The following is a 22,925-nucleotide window of genomic DNA, read 5'->3' as shown; positions in this document are numbered from 1 at the left end:
TTCTGTGTTCTCTTAAAACTAAAATATATATAAAAAGTTTCAGCCTAATAAAATAACAATTTTCGTTGATTATGTCAGCACAAAGCAAAGGTTCTAAAGTTCTTTCATCAAAACAACTTCCTCTGCTTCTAAAATAACTTTTAGAACTTTTTCTTTTGTGCTGACATAAACTAGGCTTTGCAGGCATGGTAAAAATAATATTAAATGGTAATATCATATCCAACTTTTTATGATCTAGGTGAATAGAATCATGTCAGGCCAGCGATACACTGGCCATAGGACTTTATTGGTGGTTCAGGTCGGCAGAATCATGAATTAAATGCAATCAAAGGTACTTCATCTAACTTCACTGAAAACCAGAGTAATTTCATAAGATTTAACCTTGGGTTTCCAAGACCTTATTGAGAAAGCCCTAACTTTTGACCACCTACAGATGATAAACATATTTCATAAATTTCATATTGTCATTTAAGCTCATTAAGTAAAATTCTATGTGAAGCAATCATCCATCAACTCAATGAGACGTGACTGATGTTCTGATGTGTTTGTGAGAATATGTATAAAGACAACAAATGTGTCATATAGACAAGATCTGCTAAATATAGCTTTACTGCTCATTACTTCAACTGCTTTAGCTGACTGCTGTCAAACACCAAATGCGTTTTTATGATTGCATCTGAACGTTTACCTCCAGCTGGAGTGTGTGATCTTTCTGTAACCGCTGGATCTCTTCTGCATGGTCCAGTTTGTTCTTTTCCATGGTCTCCTGCTCAAAACAAAAAACTATTGAAACCAATATCAAGCATTATTTACCCAGTCATCCAAGAGGGATTTTTAAGTATTTTTGTGTTAAATCCACTAACAATTCCCTTCCTTTTTACTAATTGACAGTTCCAAAGCCTATAACTTTCAAGTCTGAAATTTGTATTTTATTTTTATATTTCAAACTTTAAAGTTACAGGCTATAAAACTGACAAATGATGAAAACAAGTGCATTTTAGAGGATTTACTTCAATGGGTCAATTTCTTTTATAAGAAATTGAATTCCAACAATAAATCCGCTATAAACGCTCTTTACCATTTGGCACAGTGAAGTCTGTAACACAGATAACGACAAAAACAACACTGACATCATGTGGTCAGAATGATACTGATGTAGCCTCATGTAAACAACAAAAGACGTGTTCCATCTCTGAAACTGCAAGAGAGGACTGCAAACACACGGCACCTCTGCTTCCTTGAGTCTGCGCTCAAACCAGCCCTTCGTCCCCTCCATGGACTGAACCTGAGCTTTCAACTCCTCCACATACGGCTGAAGACCTTCCAGTTCTTTGGTACGAGCCTGAAAGAAAAAAAAGAATAAAATGGTGAGGAGTAATTCAGCAGATCGTTTTTTTTGTCTGAAGTACACAGACACAATCCACCTGGAGAAACCTGAGGTTAAGTGCTTAGCTGAATGTTCGTGTCTCAACCTACACGTTTTCTCAACCTACAACCCACAAAGTTTCCTCACTCTCTCATCTCGCAGCTGTGAGCGGATCTCCTCTTCCGTGCGGTTCTTCTCCTCGTGGAGGCCGCGGAGCTCCTTCTCATAGCGGGCCCTGATGCTCAGCACTTCTTTCTCATGCTGCAAGCGCACATCGCTGAGCTCCTCTTTGTGTCGTGACTTCTCCTGTGCCGTTTCAATGGCCAGTTCATCCAGCATGACCTTACGCTTATCCGCAGTCTGAAAGAACAAGGATAACAGTGACTTTCTTCTATGTAAACGTATTACTTTATATATCAAAGAACATTAGAGATAACTTCTATTTCTGTCAAGTTGCACCCCTCCCAAAATCTTTTTTAGCCAGTTTTAGTTTATTTATTTTTATTTAATTAATTAGATCTTTGGTAAACCTTTACAATAAGGTTTACTAGTTAATATTAGTTGACTACATTAGTTATCATGATCTAAGATTCATTGATCTTAGTGTTAATTTCAGCATTTATTAGTGTATATTATTAAAATCACAAGTTGTTGACAGTTAAACGCACTCTGAACTAACGTGAAAAAACAATGAACATCTGTATTTTCATGAAGTAATATTAACAAAGATTAATAAATAGTGTAATAAACGATTGTTCATTGTTTGTTATATGATGTTATATAATGGCTCTATTTTTGTGGTGAATTTGATATGGATTTAAAAAGTGTGTTATATCAGGATGATCTAAAGTGCTATAGCCCGTTTAATTCAGAAAGATGGTTGAAAAAGATTATGTGAAACTGTAAAAACTGGTTTTGGCGCAAAAAAACCTTGGCTAATATCACAGCAGATCCTAGAGGGAAGGAAAAAAATAAAAACTGCACAAAAGAACTCCAAAGGTAAATCTTCCGGAGCTCGTTTGTGGCTAAATCCGATTGTGGCTTTTACATTAATAAAGTCATTATGATGGTCAAAAGATCAGAGCATTAACTGATGAAAGAACGAGCAGAGTGAACTGACTCACTAAAGAAGCTTAAACGAAGATAGAGATAGCGAGTGCAGCAAACGTCAAACTACTTTCACCTGCTGCAGTGGGAACTGACTGAATTGTAAAAGGATCAGAAGGTAAAAAGAAGGATTGTGTGTGTCGTCACCTTTCTGGCCTCCTCTAACTCCTGCTGTAGCTTGTCCTTCTCCAGACCCAGTTCAGTGAGCTGCTCCAGAAGCCGACTGTTCGCGCGGTTTGACTCCTGATCAGAAAAGAAGCAGTCACATTATTATTAAGGCCCTGCATGCAAATGCTAAAATACATTTTACTTAACTTGTTTTTTTTTTTTTTTAACATTTGAATATTTCTTTCATCAGAACAGTTCTGGGTAAGGAAATATAATACTAACTAATAATATGACTGCACACTGATTCTTGACAAAATACAGTGCTTTATTTAGGAAAAAGTAGTATTTAGTTTTTCTTTTAGTTAACAGGTGCCACAATACCTGCAGCTGTGAGCTGAGATCATCTTTCTGCGCCAGGAAGCTCTCTTGTTCTGTGCGTCTCTGCTGAAGCTCTGCATTTAGTGCCAGACTTTGCTCTCTCAGCAAATTCATTTCCTGAGTCTTTACCGTTTGGATCTGTAAAAAAACACACACAGAGTTTCGGATATACACCTCTAAGAACCCCGGACAACTGAATTAAGTCTTTTTCAGGCTGAATTCAGTGTAGAAGAGAGTAAAATGCAAACAGACTGCAAATGAAGAATTATTAAGGAACAGAAAATACTTGCGAGCAGCTGAGAAATGCAATTCAGCGCAGTGCTGAATTCAACGTAAATATAAATGTACCCATGAGTGCTTTCAAGCTAAATATAAACTTCATGCATGATGCAATACGCATATTTATGTATGTGTGAACATACATACACACATGCAAAAAAAAAAACAAAAAAAAAACAGACATAAATATATTAATAAAAAAACTTTTTAAAACTGCAGCCTTAAGAGTGTTCTTGGGCTTGGGCTCATATTTTATACACAGTGTCAATTAAATTTAATTATTTATACACATTTAAATATTAATATTTAATATTGCTAACAAACAATAATAAATGCCCAGGGAGTGCATGCACTAATGTAAATATATACCATAAATGCAATGTAAGTCATTCTAAAATGAATAAATAAACAGGCGTAATGATTTTGGCTGGTGGCCAATAAACTAAAACAGTATTTAAATATATTTGAGTTTTAAGTTATGAGATACTTGCATTAAAGGGATTAATCACGCCGCGATTACAAATCAAGTTAACAAAACATTTCAAGGTTTCCTTGTGACAATTGTTCACAGAAGAAAGTCAAAGAATTGAGATTGATTTGTCCATTTCTTCAGTTTTTATAGTAATATAGGCAGTGGCAATAAAGTTGATAAAAGTGACATTAGTATGAGTGTATGAACAGTTAATGAAAAGAACGTGTGTTAGACCAGACACAGTCACTGAGGGTTGATGAAGGTCGTGATTCTGTATCATGGTCAGGTACCTGTTCTAGGGCTGCTAGATTTGTCCTGAGAGCATCGTTCTCGCTCAGCATGCCCTCCACCTGCTCCTGACTGACCGCGCTCTGACACGCTACCTGTAGCTCCGCCCCAAACACAAAACCAGCCCACAAGACCCAGAAACAGAGAGAGGGAAAAAAAAAAGTAACACCAAATGAAAGAACAGATTGAAGATTGGAATAAAGAACAAAAGAATGAAGCACAATGAGAGGAAGACGATAAAAAGAAAATAATGAATGAAACAAAAAATGAAAGCGTGATAAAAATATGAAAGTTTCACAAAAACATGACATATTTTTTATATTAAAAAGAATGAAATAAATCAACGAAAAGGGAAAATTATAAACCATTTGGGGAGAAAAAATACAAAAGAAGGAGATGTGATTAAGGAATGAAGATGTGTCCAGCGGTAACGTGGGATTGTAGGAAGAGCGTTGGAGAAGATGAACACAGGAAGAATGTAGCCAGAGGGGGTGAATGAAAGCAAGAGATGATGAAGAAAGAACGCCCAAAACAAGGGAAAAGAAGGAGGAAGAAAACAGGTCGAGTTAGAAAATTCACATCGAACAGAAGCGACCCAGTCAAGCAGTTCTGAACGGAAAAACAGAACAGGGAGGTTTTCTTCCTTATCTGCTTGCTGCTCATTAGAAGCAGCTGTTTAATTAAGATTTGTGACCTCACGGAGAAAGTGAAAGACATTTGTGGTGGCAGGACCTACAGTAGGGCCGACGGCAAGTATAAGAGCGGCCCTTCCCTCAGGGGCCCCTACGGAGCGCGTTTGCCCCTGAGCCACCTGCACTGAGCCCCACTAATCCTTAATTACTCAGCTGATCCTGAGCACCATCATCCATAAACGCTCAATTAAACAGGCTGCTCTCTGGGTAATTATAAACTTCACCAACTTCTCCTTAAGCACAAAGAGTTTGCTATCAGCAGAAAGACTGGTGTGTCTTCTGGTTCAAATTAAATGCATAGTTCAGCCAAAAATTCATATTCAGTGACTGTTTACTCACCCTTATGTTGCTCCAAACCTATTTAACTGTGTTTAACAAACTTTATTATAACAAAAAGGAAGCACTTTAAAGAATGCTTATAATAAAAATGATCAAAATCTTCTAATATTTTTCATTCATATTTAGCATTTAATTTTGGCAAATGATGTAATGCTAACTTACTGGCATTCATGAATATTCAAATATAATGCACTGCAGGTTTAAAGTAGTATATGTATATAGTATATATATATTTATAGTAGTATATATATTTATTAATAAAAATGTGGCTTAATATCATTTAAAAATTCATGTTCTATTAAAATGTGGTTACATTACATTATTCACAGATTGGATTAGTTTGATATTACTCCAATAGAAAATTTTTACAGCGCCCTTTTGTTATTTTTAGAACTCAAATACATGTGTCCACATTCACTTTCATCGCACTGTGAAAAACAACCAGGACAAACTTCTCCTGTCGAGTTTCACCAACAAAAGAAAGTCGTACAGGTTTGAAATAAAATGTTGGGTAAATGAGAATGGTGCTTTTCTTTCTGGTTGAACTGTAAAACTAACTTAAAGACTAAAAAGAGCTTTCTAAGCAAAGCTAAACTGCATTTTACAACACTGAAAACGATAACAGCTAAATAATCACAAAACTGCATCCTGCCGTAAAAAAAAAACGTTTTCGTTATTTGATTTTTTTTTAAGCAGAACAATAAAAGCGTAATTGTGTTCCACGCTGATAACAACACCCACATGAGCCTTTTTACGGTTTATTTAATTGAATCTGTAGGACCTATTATCATTAAAATCTTACTCAATTTATGCAGATTAATTGCTTGCTTTCTTTCATTTATAAACCTGTTAGTAAACAGCAGACTAGCAGATGCGGAAATTGCTGATTAATTCTCTGGGGATGCACTAACGACCATCTGTGATGGAATAAACATTAAAAGAAATGCTAAATGAAGATTTTAACCAACTATTAATCTTCTGTATTCTCCCTATTAGTGCCTTTGGCAATGTTTGGAATGTATAATCTGCAGTATGCACCGTATACTATACTGCATGCAACATCAAAACGCATTAAATGTGCTTTCACGACCACGCTACACTCATTTGTTTAATTTAGTGACTGGTGTCAAGAACATATATATATTTTTTTTTAAATCTTGTGCACTACCTGATCTTTGAGCGCATGGATGGCCATCTCATGCTCTTTCTGTTTACTCTGCAACTGCTCCTTCAGTTCAGCGACGTTCTGAAATCACACACAGGCAGAAAGATTCAATGCATTTTTAGTATGACAGTGATGGATGCAGCAGCGTGTCTACGGTCCATTAATCTCTGCAGATGTGCCCGAGTGCCAGAGTCTGATCCTGAAGCACTGACTGCAGTCTTTAGCCCACTCCCAAGGGTTTGCAAATGTTTATCATCATACTCCCTTAGTGGCCATCCATTGATCACCCTGCGAGATGTGCAACAAATGGGCTTTAATATCAGGGAATTTGGCGGGGTGGGCCTGAGCGGATCTCACCTGGTTGGCGGCCATTAAATCTGTCTGCAATTTCTGCACACGAAGGTTTATGGATTTAAGCTCCTCCTCTTTCCTCTGTTGGATCTCATCAATTTTAGTCCTGTGGAAACAAATGCATCATAAGCTATGAAGGCTTTGATGTGACTAATGTGCGGTAGGGTCTATTTCCAGGCATCACAAGATGAATACCAAAATAAAACGGCAAATTCAGCAGGAAAAACATTACGGGGGAGTGTAAATGACATCATGGGAACACATGTAATATAGAGTTGGAGGTGGGTTCCAGCAGCAAAATCGGCTTAAAAAAAAAAAAAAAGCTATATATTATGTTTATACAGAAACCATAAGAGTGATTTCAGCTGCTTTAAAGAATAGTTAATCCAAAACTGACCAAAAATACTAACCCTTAGGCCATCCCATTACATACTTGCTCACAAATGGATCCACTGCAGTGAATGGGTGCCTTCAGAATTGTATTACGGTCAGAAATAGCATTTTAAAACACTTTAATGATGGAGTTGTTACTTGCAAAGACTCAGCTTCTCAGTGATGGACTGAAGTTGGATTACTTGTGGATTATTGCAATGTTTGAATCAGCAGTTCGGACTCTCATTCTAACGGCACCCATTCACTGCAGAGGATATATTGGTGAGTGAGCGACTTGATGCTACATTTCTCCAAATGTGTTTTAATGAAGGAGCTCATCTTTATCTTCTATGACCTAAGGATGAACTGAGGTATTTTTGAGTAGACTACTCCTTTAATGGATACAAATATTTATAATCCATTCTGAGAGTGCAGAAAGAGATTTACATTTACATTTGATACACAGGAGCATTACCCAAAGCAGTTCAGTTTTAAACAAGCAGGATTTTACAACTGAAAATTGCAATATTCAGAGGTATCATACACTTAGTGTATGATAATACAATTTAGTGCCCTAAAGTCAGAAATACACTACCCAGAGTCCTGATTCAAAATCCCCCAATCATGTTCATAGGCAAGTAGTTTGTTTGCTTTATTTTTCTTTTTGAAAGAAATTGAAGAAATTGGAAGAAAAAAATTGCTATTCGTCAAGTTCAAGCCTTACAACCCTTCACTGAGAAAATAAATGAGAAATACATTTCCAGAACCCAGGCTGCTAAAAACTCCCTGTTGAGCATTATCACAAAATAACTGCTCTGCTGGGTTTGTCTTTCTCACCTGCTGTCATTATAAAGTGCTTCCTTCTCAACTTGAAGACGCTGGAAGCTGTAAGAGAAGCATAAAGAGACTTGAATCCTCATTGGCCTTAAAAAAAAACCCATACAGCAGTGATAAATAACAGGCAGCATCTCCTGATCGAGGAAAACAGGCCCGTGTTGACCAGAAAGTTTCGGATCGGAGGCAGTCTGTGCTGATACAGCAGTCTACAGTGAGTGCCAGCACAACAAGTTCACGTTCAGACTCATTACTCTGATACAGAGACTGTCGCTAAGTCACAGCTGAGTTACAACGGCACCTAGAAAGGAACGCTAAGGGGTGATGTAATCACACGGAGAGTTCTGATTGGCTGAAAGCCACTGTGCAGAGTAAGAGGGCTTGAGTTAAATGGAGGATTGAAAGTCATTTATCTTGTGCTTGAGGAGGTAATGTGTTTTAAATGTAACATTGTCCATTAATGCTGTGCTTAACTTTCATTTTTCCATATTTCAGCAGGTTTTGCTTGAAATCACTCCGTCACTGTCTTCCTCAATTAATCACAGCAAGCTGTAGTCTTGCGCAGGTTTAAAGGTGCACTTTTTTTTTTTACTAGTCGTAAGATGATGCACACTCACACGGCTGACTTTGTTGTGAACTTGTTTGTTTGTCATATTACTAGATCACGTCAAATGTCATGTTGACCAGCACAACATACACTGCACTGTAAAAAAAAAAAGACTTTACCGAATTTACAGTAAATACCTGTAAAAATGCTACAGTAAAAACCAGTTAAATTGTTAACGGTAAGTTAACTGTATAGGACATTACATGTAATTTTGCAATAGTATACCGTTTTTGGAAGTGAAAAGACCTTATAATTTAATTTGACATTCCTAGAATCCTGTGTTACATTTCACATTTGACATTTTGAATTTTTTATTTTTAGTTTATCACAACATACTACATTTGGTGCAAAATATATGCCCTTCCAACTGGACAGTTCACCAATAAACACCCTGGTGTAGTTCTAACGCCTTATGACTTTCTTTCTTTTTCAGGACATGAAAAGATAAATGCAAAAAAAATCCTGCTTGAACTTCTCCAGAACGGCATAATGGACAGCAACTAGCCTCAAGCTTTAAAGAAAAATATTCAAAAGCATCACAGAATAATCCCACTGGACTCGCTTATCCAAGACCTCTGAGGGCTAACGATAGTGTTGACAAAATTAATCGAACGGAAATTCTAATTATTATTTAGCAAGAGTTCTGACCTTGGCCACTGTTTTTTCTGGTCAAAACTGCGTGTTCTTGAAACCACATAAATACAGAAGTATACTTCAGCAAAAGCCCACCAGCGCAGCATTTCAGCAAATCAAGGTTAATCAAAATGTGACACAAAGCTCCCAGGAAATTATGCAGATACTTTCTTCTCTGAGGTGAATATCTCTGTTGTGTTCTGATTGTTCTCATTAGAGCACAGTCACGCACAGCAGACCAATGACCAAGATCAGTGTTATTACTAAATATCAGCCTAAATTAAACCAAAAATATTATAGCTTTATCATATCACTCCAGATCACTTGCAAACGGCACATCTCTAATGGGTTCACTATGATACATCTGCTTCTTTTTCATAGCCATTATATCAGTATAAGCAAGCAGGATGTGTTTTTAAAGTTCTCATTTTGTGGATTGAAAAAGCAAAAAGGTCATAAGACGACCAGTGTGAGTAAAGCATAAAATCAACTTACCTCTCTTGCTTTTTCTTCAACTTATCGGACCACTAAAAAAAACAAAACAAACAAATGGCATTATACTTGGAATATTTATCATTGAGCACGCATTCTGAAACACACGTGACACTTACTTTAGCATTTTCTTCTTGAAGTTTTGTGATTTCCGCCTGCTTGGACATCTAAAAATGAAAACAAATACACAAAGTCTTTTGTATAGGAGTTAAAATATCAATGAACAAAATCTGTTCCTTCAAAAAGAGAATCGGTAAGAATCAAACAAAATTAAAGATACAATATTTAATGTTGCGATTGAAAGATAAGATGAAAAAAAATTATTTAATGAGCAAATGATCTATCGACCCTAGGAAACGCTACAAACATTTAAACCTGTGAAATGCAAGTTTAATAATAGATAAAGTATTCTCTGGAGCAAGGTGAGCATGAAGGTGTTCAAAATTAGCACCCATGGCGAGGGTAAAAATACTCGTCAGCAAAACGAATCCTAGCATTTCGTCCTTTTGTTTCCTGCTGTCATGGGTATTTAGAGGGCAAAACTGATGTTTTTACCTCTAGTGTCTGGAGTTGTTCCCTCAGTAAGCATTTCTCCTCCATTTCCGTTTGAAGCTTTAATGCCACCTCTGAAACCCAATGTTAACAGATATTAACGCACACGACCCCTAAAATATCCTGAGTTTGAGAAGTGTTCAACTAATGCTCAGTCACAAAGTCAAATCATTGTGCTGCTATTCGAAGGACCAGAAGACAGCCTTCCCTGGTTCTACTCAGTTAACTCTTCAGTGAGTTTGATAAGGTCACAACTTTAAAAGGAAGCTGTCAGAAAGATGTACTCACCGCTCAGTTCATTATCTCGCTGTTCTGGTTTGACGCTTTGCACTTCGGCCTAGAGAACACAGCAAAAATTCACAAAAGATTGTAACAGCAGGTTTTGTTTCTACAAAAGGTCTCCATATATAAAACCCCGGTAAATGTAAAAATTAGTGGAAGCTGAAAGGAAATCACTTTATGAAAACTGACTATGTATATGGAAACCAACTGACCCCAAATACATCTTAAATAAATGTTACTGGACTTGCAGTGAATGATTCAATAGTGCAAGTTATTCTGCTTTCTGTGTCTCATCTTATGTTGCATTTTTAGAATGTTGTGCAAAGTAGTTAAAAAAAAAATCATATCTCAAGATGCACAGACCCTTAAACAAGTTTTTGCTGATTTAAGGCAAGTACATCAGACTGGGAAATAATATAAACCACTAACATCATAACCTACTTTTTTTAATCATCCAATCAATATAAAATCAAGTCCCATTTTACATTATTTCCCGCTGGATATTCTGTTTCAGTTTCAAGAAATTGCACCATATTATGGTATTGTGGGGAATGTTTAAAAAAGGTGACAAACTATATAAAGAACAACCGATTAGCTGCAGCCCTCATTTTCTCAAATATGGTAATGCTAATGAATGGGGTGTGGTAGCCAAACGCTAGATTCCTGTTCAGTGTCCTTATATTCCCTTTCCTGGGCTCATCTCACAGAAGAAGCTGAGGCTGGTGTCTCTGCCGTGTCTGGCCACAGTTCATCCAGCAGCTGTAACCCCTGCATTAAACATGACCTCTGAGAACTCCGGCAAACTCCTCCTGATAAAGAGTGCAGCACTGAGCGGCTGAATAATTGATTTACTCCGAAGCTCTACTGTTAGGATACTCTGACTGAGTAAAGTAACTTGTTTACTTTGAAACTGGTACTTTTAGCGAGTCGCTTAGGAATATCCAACTGTTCACACACACCAGGAGATGCATGACAATCACACTCGACTGCAGCATAGATGGCTTCATCGATTGTCATCTGAGAGTTCTGGTATTCCTGCATGCGGTGTAATTATCATACCGGCAGAAGCTGCAGTCATTTCATTACTTTGGTTCTTTCACTGTGAACCTCCACTGTGTGAAACAGCAAGCCGACCCTGGTGAAACCCATTATCTGTTACCTGATCAATCTGATTATTTCCTGAGGCCGAAGGGTCATCACTGTGACCGCTGGCATCTGATTGGACACCATTAGTGCCGGGCGAACCATCGACGAGTGCTGCTTTTCCGTCATTAGCATCAGCACATTCTTGAAGAGCTGAACAGATGCACAGAAAATACTAGAATCGAGCTCACTCCTAAATACTTAAATTGTATAAATGGGACTGTAAGTATAAGCTTCTCTCACCTTTTAATTTCTTCTGCAGGGCGGAGTTTTCTGCCTGTAGACGCAGGAGCTCAGCATCCACTGGACCAGAGGCAGGGCTGGAGGCGGGCCCTTCCAGCCCTTGACCCTCCCTCAGTCTCCGATTCTCTAATTCTAACTGCTCGATCTGGGAACATAACTAAAACACAGGGCAAAACATCAGAAATAATGTAAAACCTTGTTAGATTCGGAGGTGACAACACATAATGGGCACAAAATCATGCACTGTTCTTGTGTTCAACGGAAATTACATCATCTGTGATGCGCAACACATACAGCACTTTTTAAAGGTTTGAGGAAAGGTTTTAAACAGGTAAAGTGGCATAAAACGCATTTATAATATAATGTTTCTATTTCAAATGAATGATTGTCTACTGAATGTTCTGTTCAATATTTTATATCTAACATTTTGAAATATTCAAATGGTTTCAGAAAGTTGCTGCTGAAGACAGTAGTAATATATATATATATTACTGTATTCTAACATTAAAAACGAAGCCTTGATTTTTATGATCCAAAACTTTAGTGTATATTTAATTATGGGTGGAAACTGTACACCTTTTGATTTCTATTATACTTGTGCACAAAAGCGACTTCGTTTGCATGCTCATGGTCATGACGGGGGTTAAATATTGTGTGTGTGCTCAGCACCTTGGACAGCTCTTGCATGAGGGTGCTGTTCTGCAGTCTGAAGTCATCTTCCTGACTGTGTAACTTGCCCTGAAGCATTTTATTCTCACTGAGTAAGGCATCTACCTCCTGAAAGTGAAAGAATAATACAGCAGGGTTACCACAGAGATTTTTCGAATACCACCCAGGATATCATATAACTACATTTGTATTCATAGCAATCAATGCTGAAAAACACTAATATGAGAAAAAATCTCACCTGTGCTTTCTTGCTCTTGTTCAAAGCCTGAGGATGAAAAAGAACACATTATCTAAACTAATTCATTAACTAATATAGAATCAATCCCAAAATACCACCAATAGTTCAGAACAGATTTGGCATATCACTTGCGAATCAATCCACTGAAGTGAATGGGTGCCGTCAAAATGAGAGTTCAAACAGCTGATAAAAACGTCACAATCCACACAACTCTAGTCTGCTAAAAAAAAGTCCATCCCCATTGTCCATTCACATCAAAATCCACTAACATATTTGTTTAGAAATGTTTCGGAGTGGTTCACACATTTTCACAAGAGAAAGCAATATTATAGATAGAGGATTTGTATATTACCAACAGTTTTAAATTACAAATATCTTTATGGCGGATTTGTTTCTTACAAACACAGCTTTTCACTTCTCAAGACATTAACAGATGGACTGAAGTCATGTTGATTTCTTGTGGATTATTATGGTGTTTTTTCTTAGACTCTCATTCTGACGGCACCCATTCACTGCAAATGACCCACTGACGAGTAAGGGATGTAATGATAAATCTCTCCAAATCAGTTCTGATGAACAAACAAGCTCATCTTAATATTAGATGGGTGAGTACATTTAGCAAATGTTAATTTTTGGTTGAACCATTTCTTTAAAAATAAACTGGGTAAAACTAGCATGACCAAACAGAACTACTTTAAGCAAACATCTTCACATTGACAATTTATATAGACTTCTAAGTGATTTGGCCAGTCACAGACACAATGTATTATATGTAGTATAAATGTAATATTCATCTTATAATATAAATTATGTTACAACATGAACAATGCCAAGACTAGTTCAATGTAGGAAAGTGAGAATCTCTAGGAGAAAAACATGGAAAGGAACAGACTGGAACAGTCCATTACTCCGAGCACATTAAAAGAGAAGGCAAGAAAACAGCACACAAAGCAAATTCTCAAGGCCTGCAGTAACACCTGACTTCTATCTCATGGCAATGACCTGCTGAAAAACCAAGGAAAGCCACTACCTTCTGCGCTTTGACATAGTCTTTCTCAAGGTTCGAGGTCTTCTGACGGACACTGTTGAGTTCTGCAACACAGAATAAATAAAGTTACTAAATAACTAGAAACACAACAATAAAGTCACCTCATGCAACGACACACAAATACATGCATTTATGACTTTTGACAAGCAGATACACAATCCAAAACATATCATGTGTTAATAATTAGCAGGACTACATAAAAAAATCCTTATATTAAAAGTCATTATAATAACCTGTATACTTGAAAATAGAATTTTCTCATTTTATCAGTTTACTGATAAACAGGGAAGGACTTCCAAGTCAATCATAAGGTCTTAAGATGCTGAGACAGTTAATATAACATCTACCTTTACTGCCAAACAAGGAAATCTTATAACTGTAAACAAATAACTGTAAATTTCCATACACTTTGCATCTCTCGTTTTATTTTTGCGTTTGATAACCGTCAAAGTTCATTCCATAATTCTGGAATTCGGTTATATTATTGTTCCATAATTCCACTTAGATCCAGTGACTTCATATCAAATTAATCTGTGGAAAAATATTAATAATAATAATAAAAAATAATAAAAAATTGCACAAGTTGTTATGTGAATAACTGAACAACACATTTGAATGTTAATGGTTCAAAGAATACATGGTCACATGAAATGCATTTAAATACATATTTAATTTTTTTAATATGTTAAACGCAATACAAACGCTGCATTAAAATGATATATTCATTTTAATTTTACAGACTACAGGGTTGAGGTTCATAAGCAAAAAAGATTAACTAACTGATGTTTTTTTAAGCTTCTTTAAATATTTAGTTTCATATATCAGGTCACATTTTCACACTAAATTCAATATTTATAAGTTCGTACATCTTGACTTAATGCCCAATGATGTTTGAACTAGACCAAGTTCTGAGTTACACACAACTGGTGCAACCTGCCCCGGGCCCTCAGACAACTCAGTTTTGACTGACAGAATTAGAACATCTATCTTTATATATCTTCCCCGATGCACAAGCAATTACGAAATAAATTAGTAAACTTCACTGTGCTCTCGGTTACCAACAGGAGAGATGCTCTCGCAACTTTTTGACAGAATGAAACATATAAATAAATACACATTCAATGGAATGCGTGTGATACGATTTTTAATAACAACAAATTATAGTCTGTCATGTTAATGACCCAAACAAGTTGACCGGTGTTTTGAATAAGTAAAGGTTTAGGTTTACATTCTCCACTCACCTGCTGTATTTTTCCGCAGCTCATCGGAGAGTTGGTAGTTCTGTGTTCTCAGCTCCAAGAGCTGAGCCTGTTGAAGCACATTAAAAGATCGATTAATATATCAAAACATACTAGCTGAGGTATATTTGAGGTAACAAGGCATTTAACGTACATGTTATTAATTGCTGTAAATCGGAAATAACGACCACGTAGACTAGGCCTCATCACACAGTTATTTTTAGGTTATGAATCATGTTAAAACGGTGGTTTACGGCGTCTTAAAGGTTTATTCACGTAATGGAAACATTTAATTAAAGAGTGTGGTTGCTATGAAACTGAATAGATGCTTCTGTGGATGTAAACAAGGTGATGCTGAAGCAAAACAACGGCTATGTGGTATTTAGTAGCCTAGCATTCACACGAAAGACGTCTAAAGAAATAAATGTATAACACGCGTACCCTTTTATTGTGTAGAAACGCAATAAAATCAGCTGTTTGGTGTGCTAACGGTGCTAGTGGTTAGTAATTACTGGTTAGCCTGCTAACAAGCTAAACACATCTTTATTATACGTCACAAACTCGCCATATAGCGACTAAATTGCACGTCATTTCAACCAAGGGTCATTTTATTAGCGTAGCTATTACACACATTAATGAAAAGCATCGTAATTGCCCAGCAAAATTATTTTTCGGCCTTATAACTATTAGCTTGCAGGCTAACGGCTACAGCTAACAGAGACCCAATCGGCTCAGATGGACACCAACTTCAGCCGTAAAGTCGACTCGTTTACACATATTCTCAACCGAAATTATTTCTAAACAAGTTAACGATCTCGTCTTTGCATTACAGGTTGTTTCCGATGTCAAATCCGAACACAAATAAAGAGATTTGTACCTGCATACGGTGGAACTCCTCTTCTGACAGTGCTTGCGCCATCTTCACTAACGGCAAAACACTGCTGGACAGAATACAATCTCTCTCTATCCGCTGTTGCTGTGTTTTCTGTCAGCCTTGCGTTAGCAAGTTAACTGTCATTCTGATAAGATGAAGAAGGTTAAAGTTGCAGCTTACTGATGTCGCCCATCTGAAACGCTTTGGCTCGCTGACAGAGCCCCACCGTGTGTAATGTGCGCACCTGTCCTGTAGATGGCGCGCTAACACAATACATTCAACTGCGTCACAGGACATGGGCTGTGGCTCAAAAACCTAGTGAGCTGACTACTTAGACGGCACCTGTGGGCCTCTGTGTGTTCATTTAATGCTCTTTTATCACCACAGACAGTAACCATTCATATCACGTATGTATGTAGTATTAAAAGCAATAACAGTGTTCTAGTGTTCTGATGCAACCTAGTTATATTATCTATATATATATATATATATATATATATATATATATATATATAAAATCCCCAAAACTTCTCCACACTGTCTGTAACAGATTGATACGGTTTTGACTGAAAAAAGGAAGCAGGAAAGTCTAAATGAGTACTTACTGTTGTAGGAACAGATAAAAGGAACACATGACACTCTCATAAGGTTTATAAGTCAATGAACTTTACTGTATGACAAACATCAGTCACTCTGGAAACATCTGAGTTAACCACTGTGTCACTAATTCTTTAGATTAATTTAGAATGCTTTGCAGGGTCTTTTGCCGAATAGAAGGTTCAAAGGAAAAGCATTTATTTGTTTCATTTATTTACATAAAACATATAAAAATAAATGCAATTAGTATTAGTATTATTAACTATAAAAATGCCATTAATAAAATTAACTTTTCCACATTTTATTTCAATATTAAGAATATTAATACATTTTTCTCAAGCAGTAAATCAGCATATCGAGATGATATCTCAGAAGTAAATTAAAAATTTTAATATATTAACACAGAAACCAGTTATTTTAAATGGTAAAATTGTTTCACAAAGTACAGGTTTTACTGTATTTCTGATCAAATAAATGCAGCTTTAGTAAGACACTTCTTTCAAACAATTAAAAAATGTTTACTGCTGCCGAATGTATGATTTTTTTATTTTTTAATAATTCAATACAAATGTCTGAATAAAATTGCATTGCAACTAACGCATTAGTTAGCATTAACTTTTTATGCATTGTTCTGCTGTTAGCATTAACTTGAATTGCATTTAGTTAACATGCCATTTATGAACCCACAAACAAATCATACATAAAGTATATTCAAAGCAGCCACATTTCCCATTTCATAACCCACAGAATTTAATATAAACACATAAAAGTAAAACACCAACTTGTGTGTCGGCTGGCACATAAGGCTACAAGAGAGACAGAAATCCAGTGTCTGATGTACTCGGTCTGTCTGTGGAGCTCCTCCCGGGCTGCGGGGCACTGGAGTATTTCGGGAGGTGACATATAAATAGACGCTCCTCTTCCTTTTTAATCCATCGCAGTAGTTTAGTGAGTTCACTGATAGCTGATTTCTTAGTGACGAGCGGAGTAAAGCAGGCAAACATCTCAAACTTGCTAGTGACCTACAAAACAAGAGAGTGAGTTTAGAAAACACTGCACATACAGCATTTAATGCAAATATTGTACTATTGAAAGTTTTGGATTTGGTAAGATAAGTCCCTTATACAGTAATCTCGCCAAGGATGTATTTATTTATTTTTAAGAAAAATAATCTGTATTTTTAATGTGATGCAAAGTTGGATTTTCCTACAGCAATCATGGTATCACTTTACAATAAAGCTTATTAGTTAACAATTAATTAATAAAAACTAAGAATGAACAACGCTTCTAAAGCAATCATTTATCGTTAATTTCAGCATTTACTAATGAATTGCTAGAATCACAAGTTTTGCTTGCAGCATTAATTAAAAAGTACTAAAATAAACAAACAATGAACGGCGGTATTTTTATTTTCTAACATTAACAAAGATGATGTATTGTTCATTGTTTGTTAGTTAACACATTAATGTTAGCAAATTACACTTTACTTTACTTGATCATCATGAAATATAAACAGTTGTGCTGCTTAATATTTTTGCGGAAACCATGATGCATGTTTTGCAGGATCCTTTAATGAACAGAAAGCGTTTATTTGTTTAATAACAAAAATGAAATACGCTTGTTATTACTAATTTTGGAGATCATTTTTTATTTCTTGGTGAACATTTTAAACCCAGAACATCCTGATCTATAGAAGATGTCTTGATTTTTCTAAAAACATACCCACGCCAGCAGAGTTTCTTCGCCTGCGGAATGGTAGATGAGTTTAAGTGGCCGTGATGTGCTGTGAATACAATTGTGCATGTTGCGATATAGATCCAGCAGACGTATCCTCTCTTCCTGGCTTCTGTATGCCACATCCATCTCTGGGCTAAAGAGATATCAAAATAAAGGCATCATATATCACCCTTACAGTGTATTGTCGATTGCAACGCAGCCATTATTCACCGAGACGTGTGACCTGGTCATACCAGCTAAATTACTACAGCGGCATAGTTGTGTCTTTTGAAAACTTTCATAGACTGTCAAGGCAAACCAGATGATGAATAAAAAACTCAGTCAATTTGAGCTAGAGACGGTTTAAACCACAGACTGGTTCCACGCATCATGTGGTCCTTGATGGATCTAATCGTTCAGCTGGCCTTATTTGCTTGCATTTTTGCATAAAAGGCACCTCGCAACTGTGTCCGCTCTGGGTCTAAAACATTTCAGCCATGTGATTAGCTGAATCAAGCGCTTACTGTTGCAGAATTCGTAGCAAAGGGGTCTAATCTTTCACAGAATGTGGAAATCCTGGCTTACAGACCATCATTTATCAGGATTTGCGAGGCATCTGGTGCTTCTGATGGCAAAAAGAATCACTGATTCAGACAAATGAGTCAAAACGCTAATGATTTGTCCGTTCGCTTGTGGTTTTAATGCTTTTTAGTGATGCATTTCAGCTTGAAGTCAATTTAAACTGCATTAACATCAAACAGAGTCTTTCTGCTTTCTACTGTTACTTGGCCTCTTTTTAACTAAGGGTGAAATTTACTAGAAATTAACTGAAATTTGCTTCTACACAATTTTTAGTATGCATACTACAATTTCAAGAGAAGCAAAATAGTCAATAAAGAAAAAAATGTAGGAAATGATTCGACTGAAAGATGAAAAATAAGAGTACTTCCTGCTTTTGAGAAGACTTCTTGACCAGGAATCTATTCTTATTTGTTATTAAAGCCATAACCTTTAATTAATTCATGTCTAATTAAGTCATGTCAGAATTAATTATAACTAAATTATTTGGTATATTTAACATAATATTTAAGAGTAAAAATTTGTCAGTATCAAATATTTTTGGACTTTAGATGATTAATTGTGCACAATAACACCATGAATGTGCATAAAAAAATTAAAAAGGTCATTTTAATTATATATTCATATTTAATGATGCTCCACAAGCTAATCACCATGTGAACTGCGGCATCTGGCGATGGTGGTCTAGCACTTTTGAGGGTTTGTAAAGGAAGTGCTTAAGATTAGCCACACCGATATCGTCAACACTGTATAACTGAGCATTTGCCAACCACTGCAAGGCATTCTGGGATGCGAAAGCTTGCTCGATTTTCTTTTTGCACTCTGCCACGGCAAAAAAGGCTTCTTTATCTGTAGACAGAAGAACAAGGCATACAGTACATTCTGGAGGGTCTAGATACGCCACATAAGCATAAAAGTAGCAGTCGGGATTGAACAGAGGCAGGCAGATGGGCGTCCATATCTCTCCAGCCTGAAAAGCAGAGGAGGCCCTGATCAAGTTGAAGAGGAGATGAAGGTCATTGGGTTTCAGTCTGGCATCCTCCAGCACCGTCTTCTCCTGAACGACCGAGACGAGTCGGTTATTGGCAATGAGAAAAGAGAAGACCAGATTCGGGGTGACGGCTTTCTGTAGGATGTGGCCGAGGGCGTCTCTGGAAGCGGATGGCAGAGGCAGGCATTGGACGGCCGACAGCATGAAGCCGGGATCAGAATCCATGACATCGAGGAGGCCGTCCAGCACCTTCTCCGAGCCAGACAGCAGACGCCGCAGGTCGAAGTTCTTCCGGCGCTCAAAGATGCGGTTTATGCTGGCCTGAGTGAGCAGGCTGACTATCTGATGATAAACATGCAGGAGCTCGCTGCGCAGCTGCTGTTCAGACTGATGAGTGGCGGAAACGCACACAAACACCAGCGGACCCTTCTGCAAAAAGACCACCGTGTGCTCATCTGAGGGAAACATAGGGGAAGAATATTAGCTGTCATTACAATGCATATGCAAAAATGCTTATTATACTTCTAGATGCATAGACCCTAAATACATATAGATCCTATTTAATATCGTCTGTGCTGATATCACTTGCTCATATACGGTAAGTTTGTTTTGTTGTTTCTGCTGGTTGAAACAAATTACCCCTTGGGGATACATTTGCAGCTTTATTGAGGGCGTATCAAGCAGAGGTCGATCAATGGCGTCAGAGTCAACGGAGGCGATCCAATAGAACAAACAATAGCCAGGTTTATGTCGAGGCAGCGGCTAACAGGGTGCCATACAAGAGAGAGCAGTCCAGGGTCACACGCAGAAATAACAATCAACATGTGACAAGCAAAGCAAGACTTTGCTGAGACTGAGCCTCTGGAGTCTGCTTAAGTAGAGGGTGAGATGGGGGACACCTGTGCCAGCAATCAGTCTCAGGTACGGGGTGTTATGGGAAATGGAGTTCATAAACTAATGCTCGGGAGAGTAAATTACAGTATATATACTTCAACATTAACTGCTATAACATGGCAAAACAATAAAAAAATAAGAGAACAAATACAATAAAAAGCAGCAAACAAACACATATTGCATTAACATACGATAAAAAATTCTCTTTCTAAACACTTTAAGTGAGTTCCCATCATAAGAGTTAAAAGCTGGACATTCCAATAAAATATGTTTGACAGAAGTTAGAATCTCGCAAAACATGCATGAGTTAGTCTTGTATGACCTCGGTAAAAAAATGCTTGATCGCATCAAGTTTTAATAGGCGCTGCAAAGAACCTTTCTTTGAAAAGATGGTGCAGAATCTCACCTGAAAAAATGGACTGAATGATGTTGCCTCCAGCCTGAACGAAGGAGACCAGTGCCATCATGACACCCATGGTGGAGGAGAGGGCCTCTTCATTGCCATAGCGTGAGTAGATGGGCTTCCCTGCCTCGCTCAGCACAAACACATGCTTTCTGTGCTGCCTCCAACCCTCTGACATTATATCTTCATTTCTATAAGCCAGACCTGGTACATTCACAGAGGAACCTGTCTTTTTCTGTCCACTGAAGTTTGCTCGGGTCAAAGTAGATGGAACCCTACCAGTCTCCTCTATTACGGCGTCCTCAGGTCGAAACTCCCCGCTTCCTCTGTTGTCGCTCCTGCGCATGTTGTCTGTTTCTCATTTCCCTCAAAGAGAGAATCTTCTGGTACTTCTGGGTAGGGGGGGTTTTTAAGGGTGCAAACACTTGTTCTATTGATGTCACACAATGGATCTCTGTGGCACTCCATTACTCAGTCTGGAATCCCAGAGGTATCACATGACGCCTGGGGATCAGAGAGCAGTTGAAACGGTGTAATAGGATGAACATGATGCTTAATTTCTCGCTGAAAGAATTATTCCTAACTGATCTGTGGCGGTGCTGACTTAGAGGAGGTTAAAGTGGGACGTGAAACTCATGTATGCTGTCAAAATGAGGATGCAGTCTAAAAATAATAAAAAAAAACGTCATTCAAGGTTTACAATCAGGAGTATTAGGAGAGAGTTGAAGGTCGGTTGATTTAACCATCACAACTGCCTACAGTTGTTGATCATATATTTATTAGCTGCTATTGTGTTCATTTAAACATCACTACTGCAAGAAACTGCAGCAATGGGATTTGTGATAGTAAAGATTTGCACTCTAGAAACATTTTAGCTTATACTACTGTCGTGGAATTTTATTATACCTTAATTTCCACATACCCACAGGTCTCCATAGTTTGTTATGGTTTTGTTTTAAAAAAAATTTTAACCATTACTTATTCATATAGAGCTTATTACAATGGAGACTGAGTGAAAGCGTTTAGTGTTTTTATACTGTACAAACATATCCCTTACCCTGACTCTACCCCAACACAAAGCGTTTGGTATTTTTAGATTTCCAAGAAACATAATTCTGTATGAGATTTGTAAGCGTGTTTCCTCATGCACCAAAAAACTTCCTCAGACATGCATACATGGCAAAAACAGCAAATGTAATATTTTATCCAAAATGCCATTAGTGTCGCATAAGTGTAATACATTAAAACTGTTAAAGCTATTGCAATTAATTTCATAATTTGTGATAGACTGACAATTGTGGTTCATATTCAATTTCATATGTATTATTGTTTTTATTTATTTATTTTGCAGAAACTGTGTTTGAACCACTGCAAGACAAGTTGCTTTACCTTTGTTTGTGTTCTGCTGTGTTCTACAGTAACTTAACCAAAAACAGTTTCTCGCGTGAAAGTTGAAAACGTCACATTTTTCATTTTATTATTTTTTTTGTTATGCAAACGCTAATAAAAACATCAAGGGGATGTTACTATTGAATGAACTCTTAATGTTGTGAAACAAGCAGAAGAGCGTCTGACTGAAGTCTCTATGTTAACTTTTTTTGAGCTGTTGCTTTCAGAACATTATTAAAGACCACATAACTTGTACAGTCTGACATTAGAAGAACACTCGTTCAAACAATCTCAGAATATTCTAAGAACAGAAAAGATCAGAAAAGGCTTGAATGGAATCAGCAGTGAGAACGTTCACCTCTGTTTACTGTAGCTCATGCAAATGTGGTCCGATGTTGTGTACTCTAGCCTGCAGTAATCAACTCAAAGACATTTATTAATGGTTTGCTAAAAGTTATCAACAACGATGGTAAAACCTTTACCGCTCATAAAATTAGTAGCACAAAGAAAAAGCAATGCATTCATATAGTGACATATACACAAAAATAAGTACTGTATTGTACTATGGTAAACTGTATATGACGGT

At 37.1% G+C, this 22,925-nt stretch overlaps 2 protein-coding genes across 5 annotated transcripts in view; both read right to left on the bottom strand.

The window, feature by feature from the left end:
• The window catches only part of gripap1 (GRIP1 associated protein 1), a 42,850-nt gene extending 26,836 nt beyond the window's left edge, over nucleotides 1-16,014 (bottom strand). Inside the window, exons 1-20 of one of the 3 annotated variants that reach the window (XM_043247177.1) lie at nucleotides 15,774-16,014; nucleotides 14,900-14,966; nucleotides 13,641-13,702; nucleotides 12,611-12,637; nucleotides 12,373-12,480; nucleotides 11,704-11,860; nucleotides 11,477-11,613; nucleotides 10,324-10,372; nucleotides 10,039-10,109; nucleotides 9,603-9,650; nucleotides 9,487-9,518; nucleotides 7,755-7,802; nucleotides 6,552-6,651; nucleotides 6,198-6,275; nucleotides 4,001-4,093; nucleotides 2,963-3,097; nucleotides 2,621-2,716; nucleotides 1,514-1,726; nucleotides 1,229-1,342; nucleotides 689-766 (exon numbers count right to left, since the gene is read on the bottom strand). In XM_043247177.1, coding sequence (XP_043103112.1) covers nucleotides 689-766; nucleotides 1,229-1,342; nucleotides 1,514-1,726; nucleotides 2,621-2,716; nucleotides 2,963-3,097; nucleotides 4,001-4,093; nucleotides 6,198-6,275; nucleotides 6,552-6,651; nucleotides 7,755-7,802; nucleotides 9,487-9,518; nucleotides 9,603-9,650; nucleotides 10,039-10,109; nucleotides 10,324-10,372; nucleotides 11,477-11,613; nucleotides 11,704-11,860; nucleotides 12,373-12,480; nucleotides 12,611-12,637; nucleotides 13,641-13,702; nucleotides 14,900-14,966; nucleotides 15,774-15,815 — 1,755 coding nt within the window. In that variant the 5' untranslated portion in view covers nucleotides 15,816-16,014. The remainder of the gene's footprint in view (nucleotides 1-688; nucleotides 767-1,228; nucleotides 1,343-1,513; nucleotides 1,727-2,620; nucleotides 2,717-2,962; nucleotides 3,098-4,000; nucleotides 4,094-6,197; nucleotides 6,276-6,551; nucleotides 6,652-7,754; nucleotides 7,803-9,486; nucleotides 9,519-9,602; nucleotides 9,651-10,038; nucleotides 10,110-10,323; nucleotides 10,373-11,476; nucleotides 11,614-11,703; nucleotides 11,861-12,372; nucleotides 12,481-12,610; nucleotides 12,638-13,640; nucleotides 13,703-14,899; nucleotides 14,967-15,773) is intronic. The other 2 variants (XM_043247179.1, XM_043247178.1) reach the window with 2 other exon arrangements.
• Nucleotides 16,015-16,817: 803 nt separating this feature from the next.
• mon1ba (MON1 secretory trafficking family member Ba) lies at nucleotides 16,818-21,598 on the bottom strand. 2 transcript variants are annotated; one of them, XM_043247749.1, is made up of 5 exons: nucleotides 21,230-21,598; nucleotides 20,954-21,154; nucleotides 19,316-20,108; nucleotides 18,090-18,237; nucleotides 16,818-17,389 (listed from the first exon to the last, which is right to left on the bottom strand). In XM_043247749.1, the coding sequence occupies exons 1-5, from the start codon at nucleotides 21,294-21,296 to the stop codon at nucleotides 17,174-17,176; spliced, it is 1,425 nt and encodes a 474-aa protein (XP_043103684.1). In that variant the 5' UTR covers nucleotides 21,297-21,598; the 3' UTR covers nucleotides 16,818-17,173. The 2 variants fall into 2 exon arrangements, with proteins under 2 accessions (XP_043103684.1, XP_043103683.1); XM_043247748.1 differs by having other exon boundaries at nucleotides 20,954-21,598.
• Nucleotides 21,599-22,925: the final 1,327 nt, after the last annotated feature.

The sequence above is a fragment of the Puntigrus tetrazona genome, chromosome 8 (assembly GCF_018831695.1).
Source record: "Puntigrus tetrazona isolate hp1 chromosome 8, ASM1883169v1, whole genome shotgun sequence".
NCBI lineage: Eukaryota > Metazoa > Chordata > Actinopteri > Cypriniformes > Cyprinidae > Puntigrus > Puntigrus tetrazona.
Note: the sequence above shows the minus strand (reverse complement) of the source record. Positions and strands in the feature narration are given on the sequence as shown.

What these genes read in the sequence shown, in the direction of transcription:
- mon1ba (XM_043247748.1), bottom strand. Translation starts at nt 21,296, where the DNA reads ATGCGCAGGAGCGACAACAGAGGAAGCGGGGAGTTTCGACCTGAGGAC. An exon ending in CATTCAGTCCATTTTTTCAG is followed by an intron (nt 20,109 to 20,953) that starts GTGAGATTCTGC and finishes TGTTTCCCTCAG; the next exon opens with ATGAGCACACGGTGGTCTTT. An exon ending in CAGATGCCGCAGTTCACATG is followed by an intron (nt 18,238 to 19,315) that starts GTGATTAGCTTG and finishes ATATCTCTTTAG; the next exon opens with CCCAGAGATGGATGTGGCAT.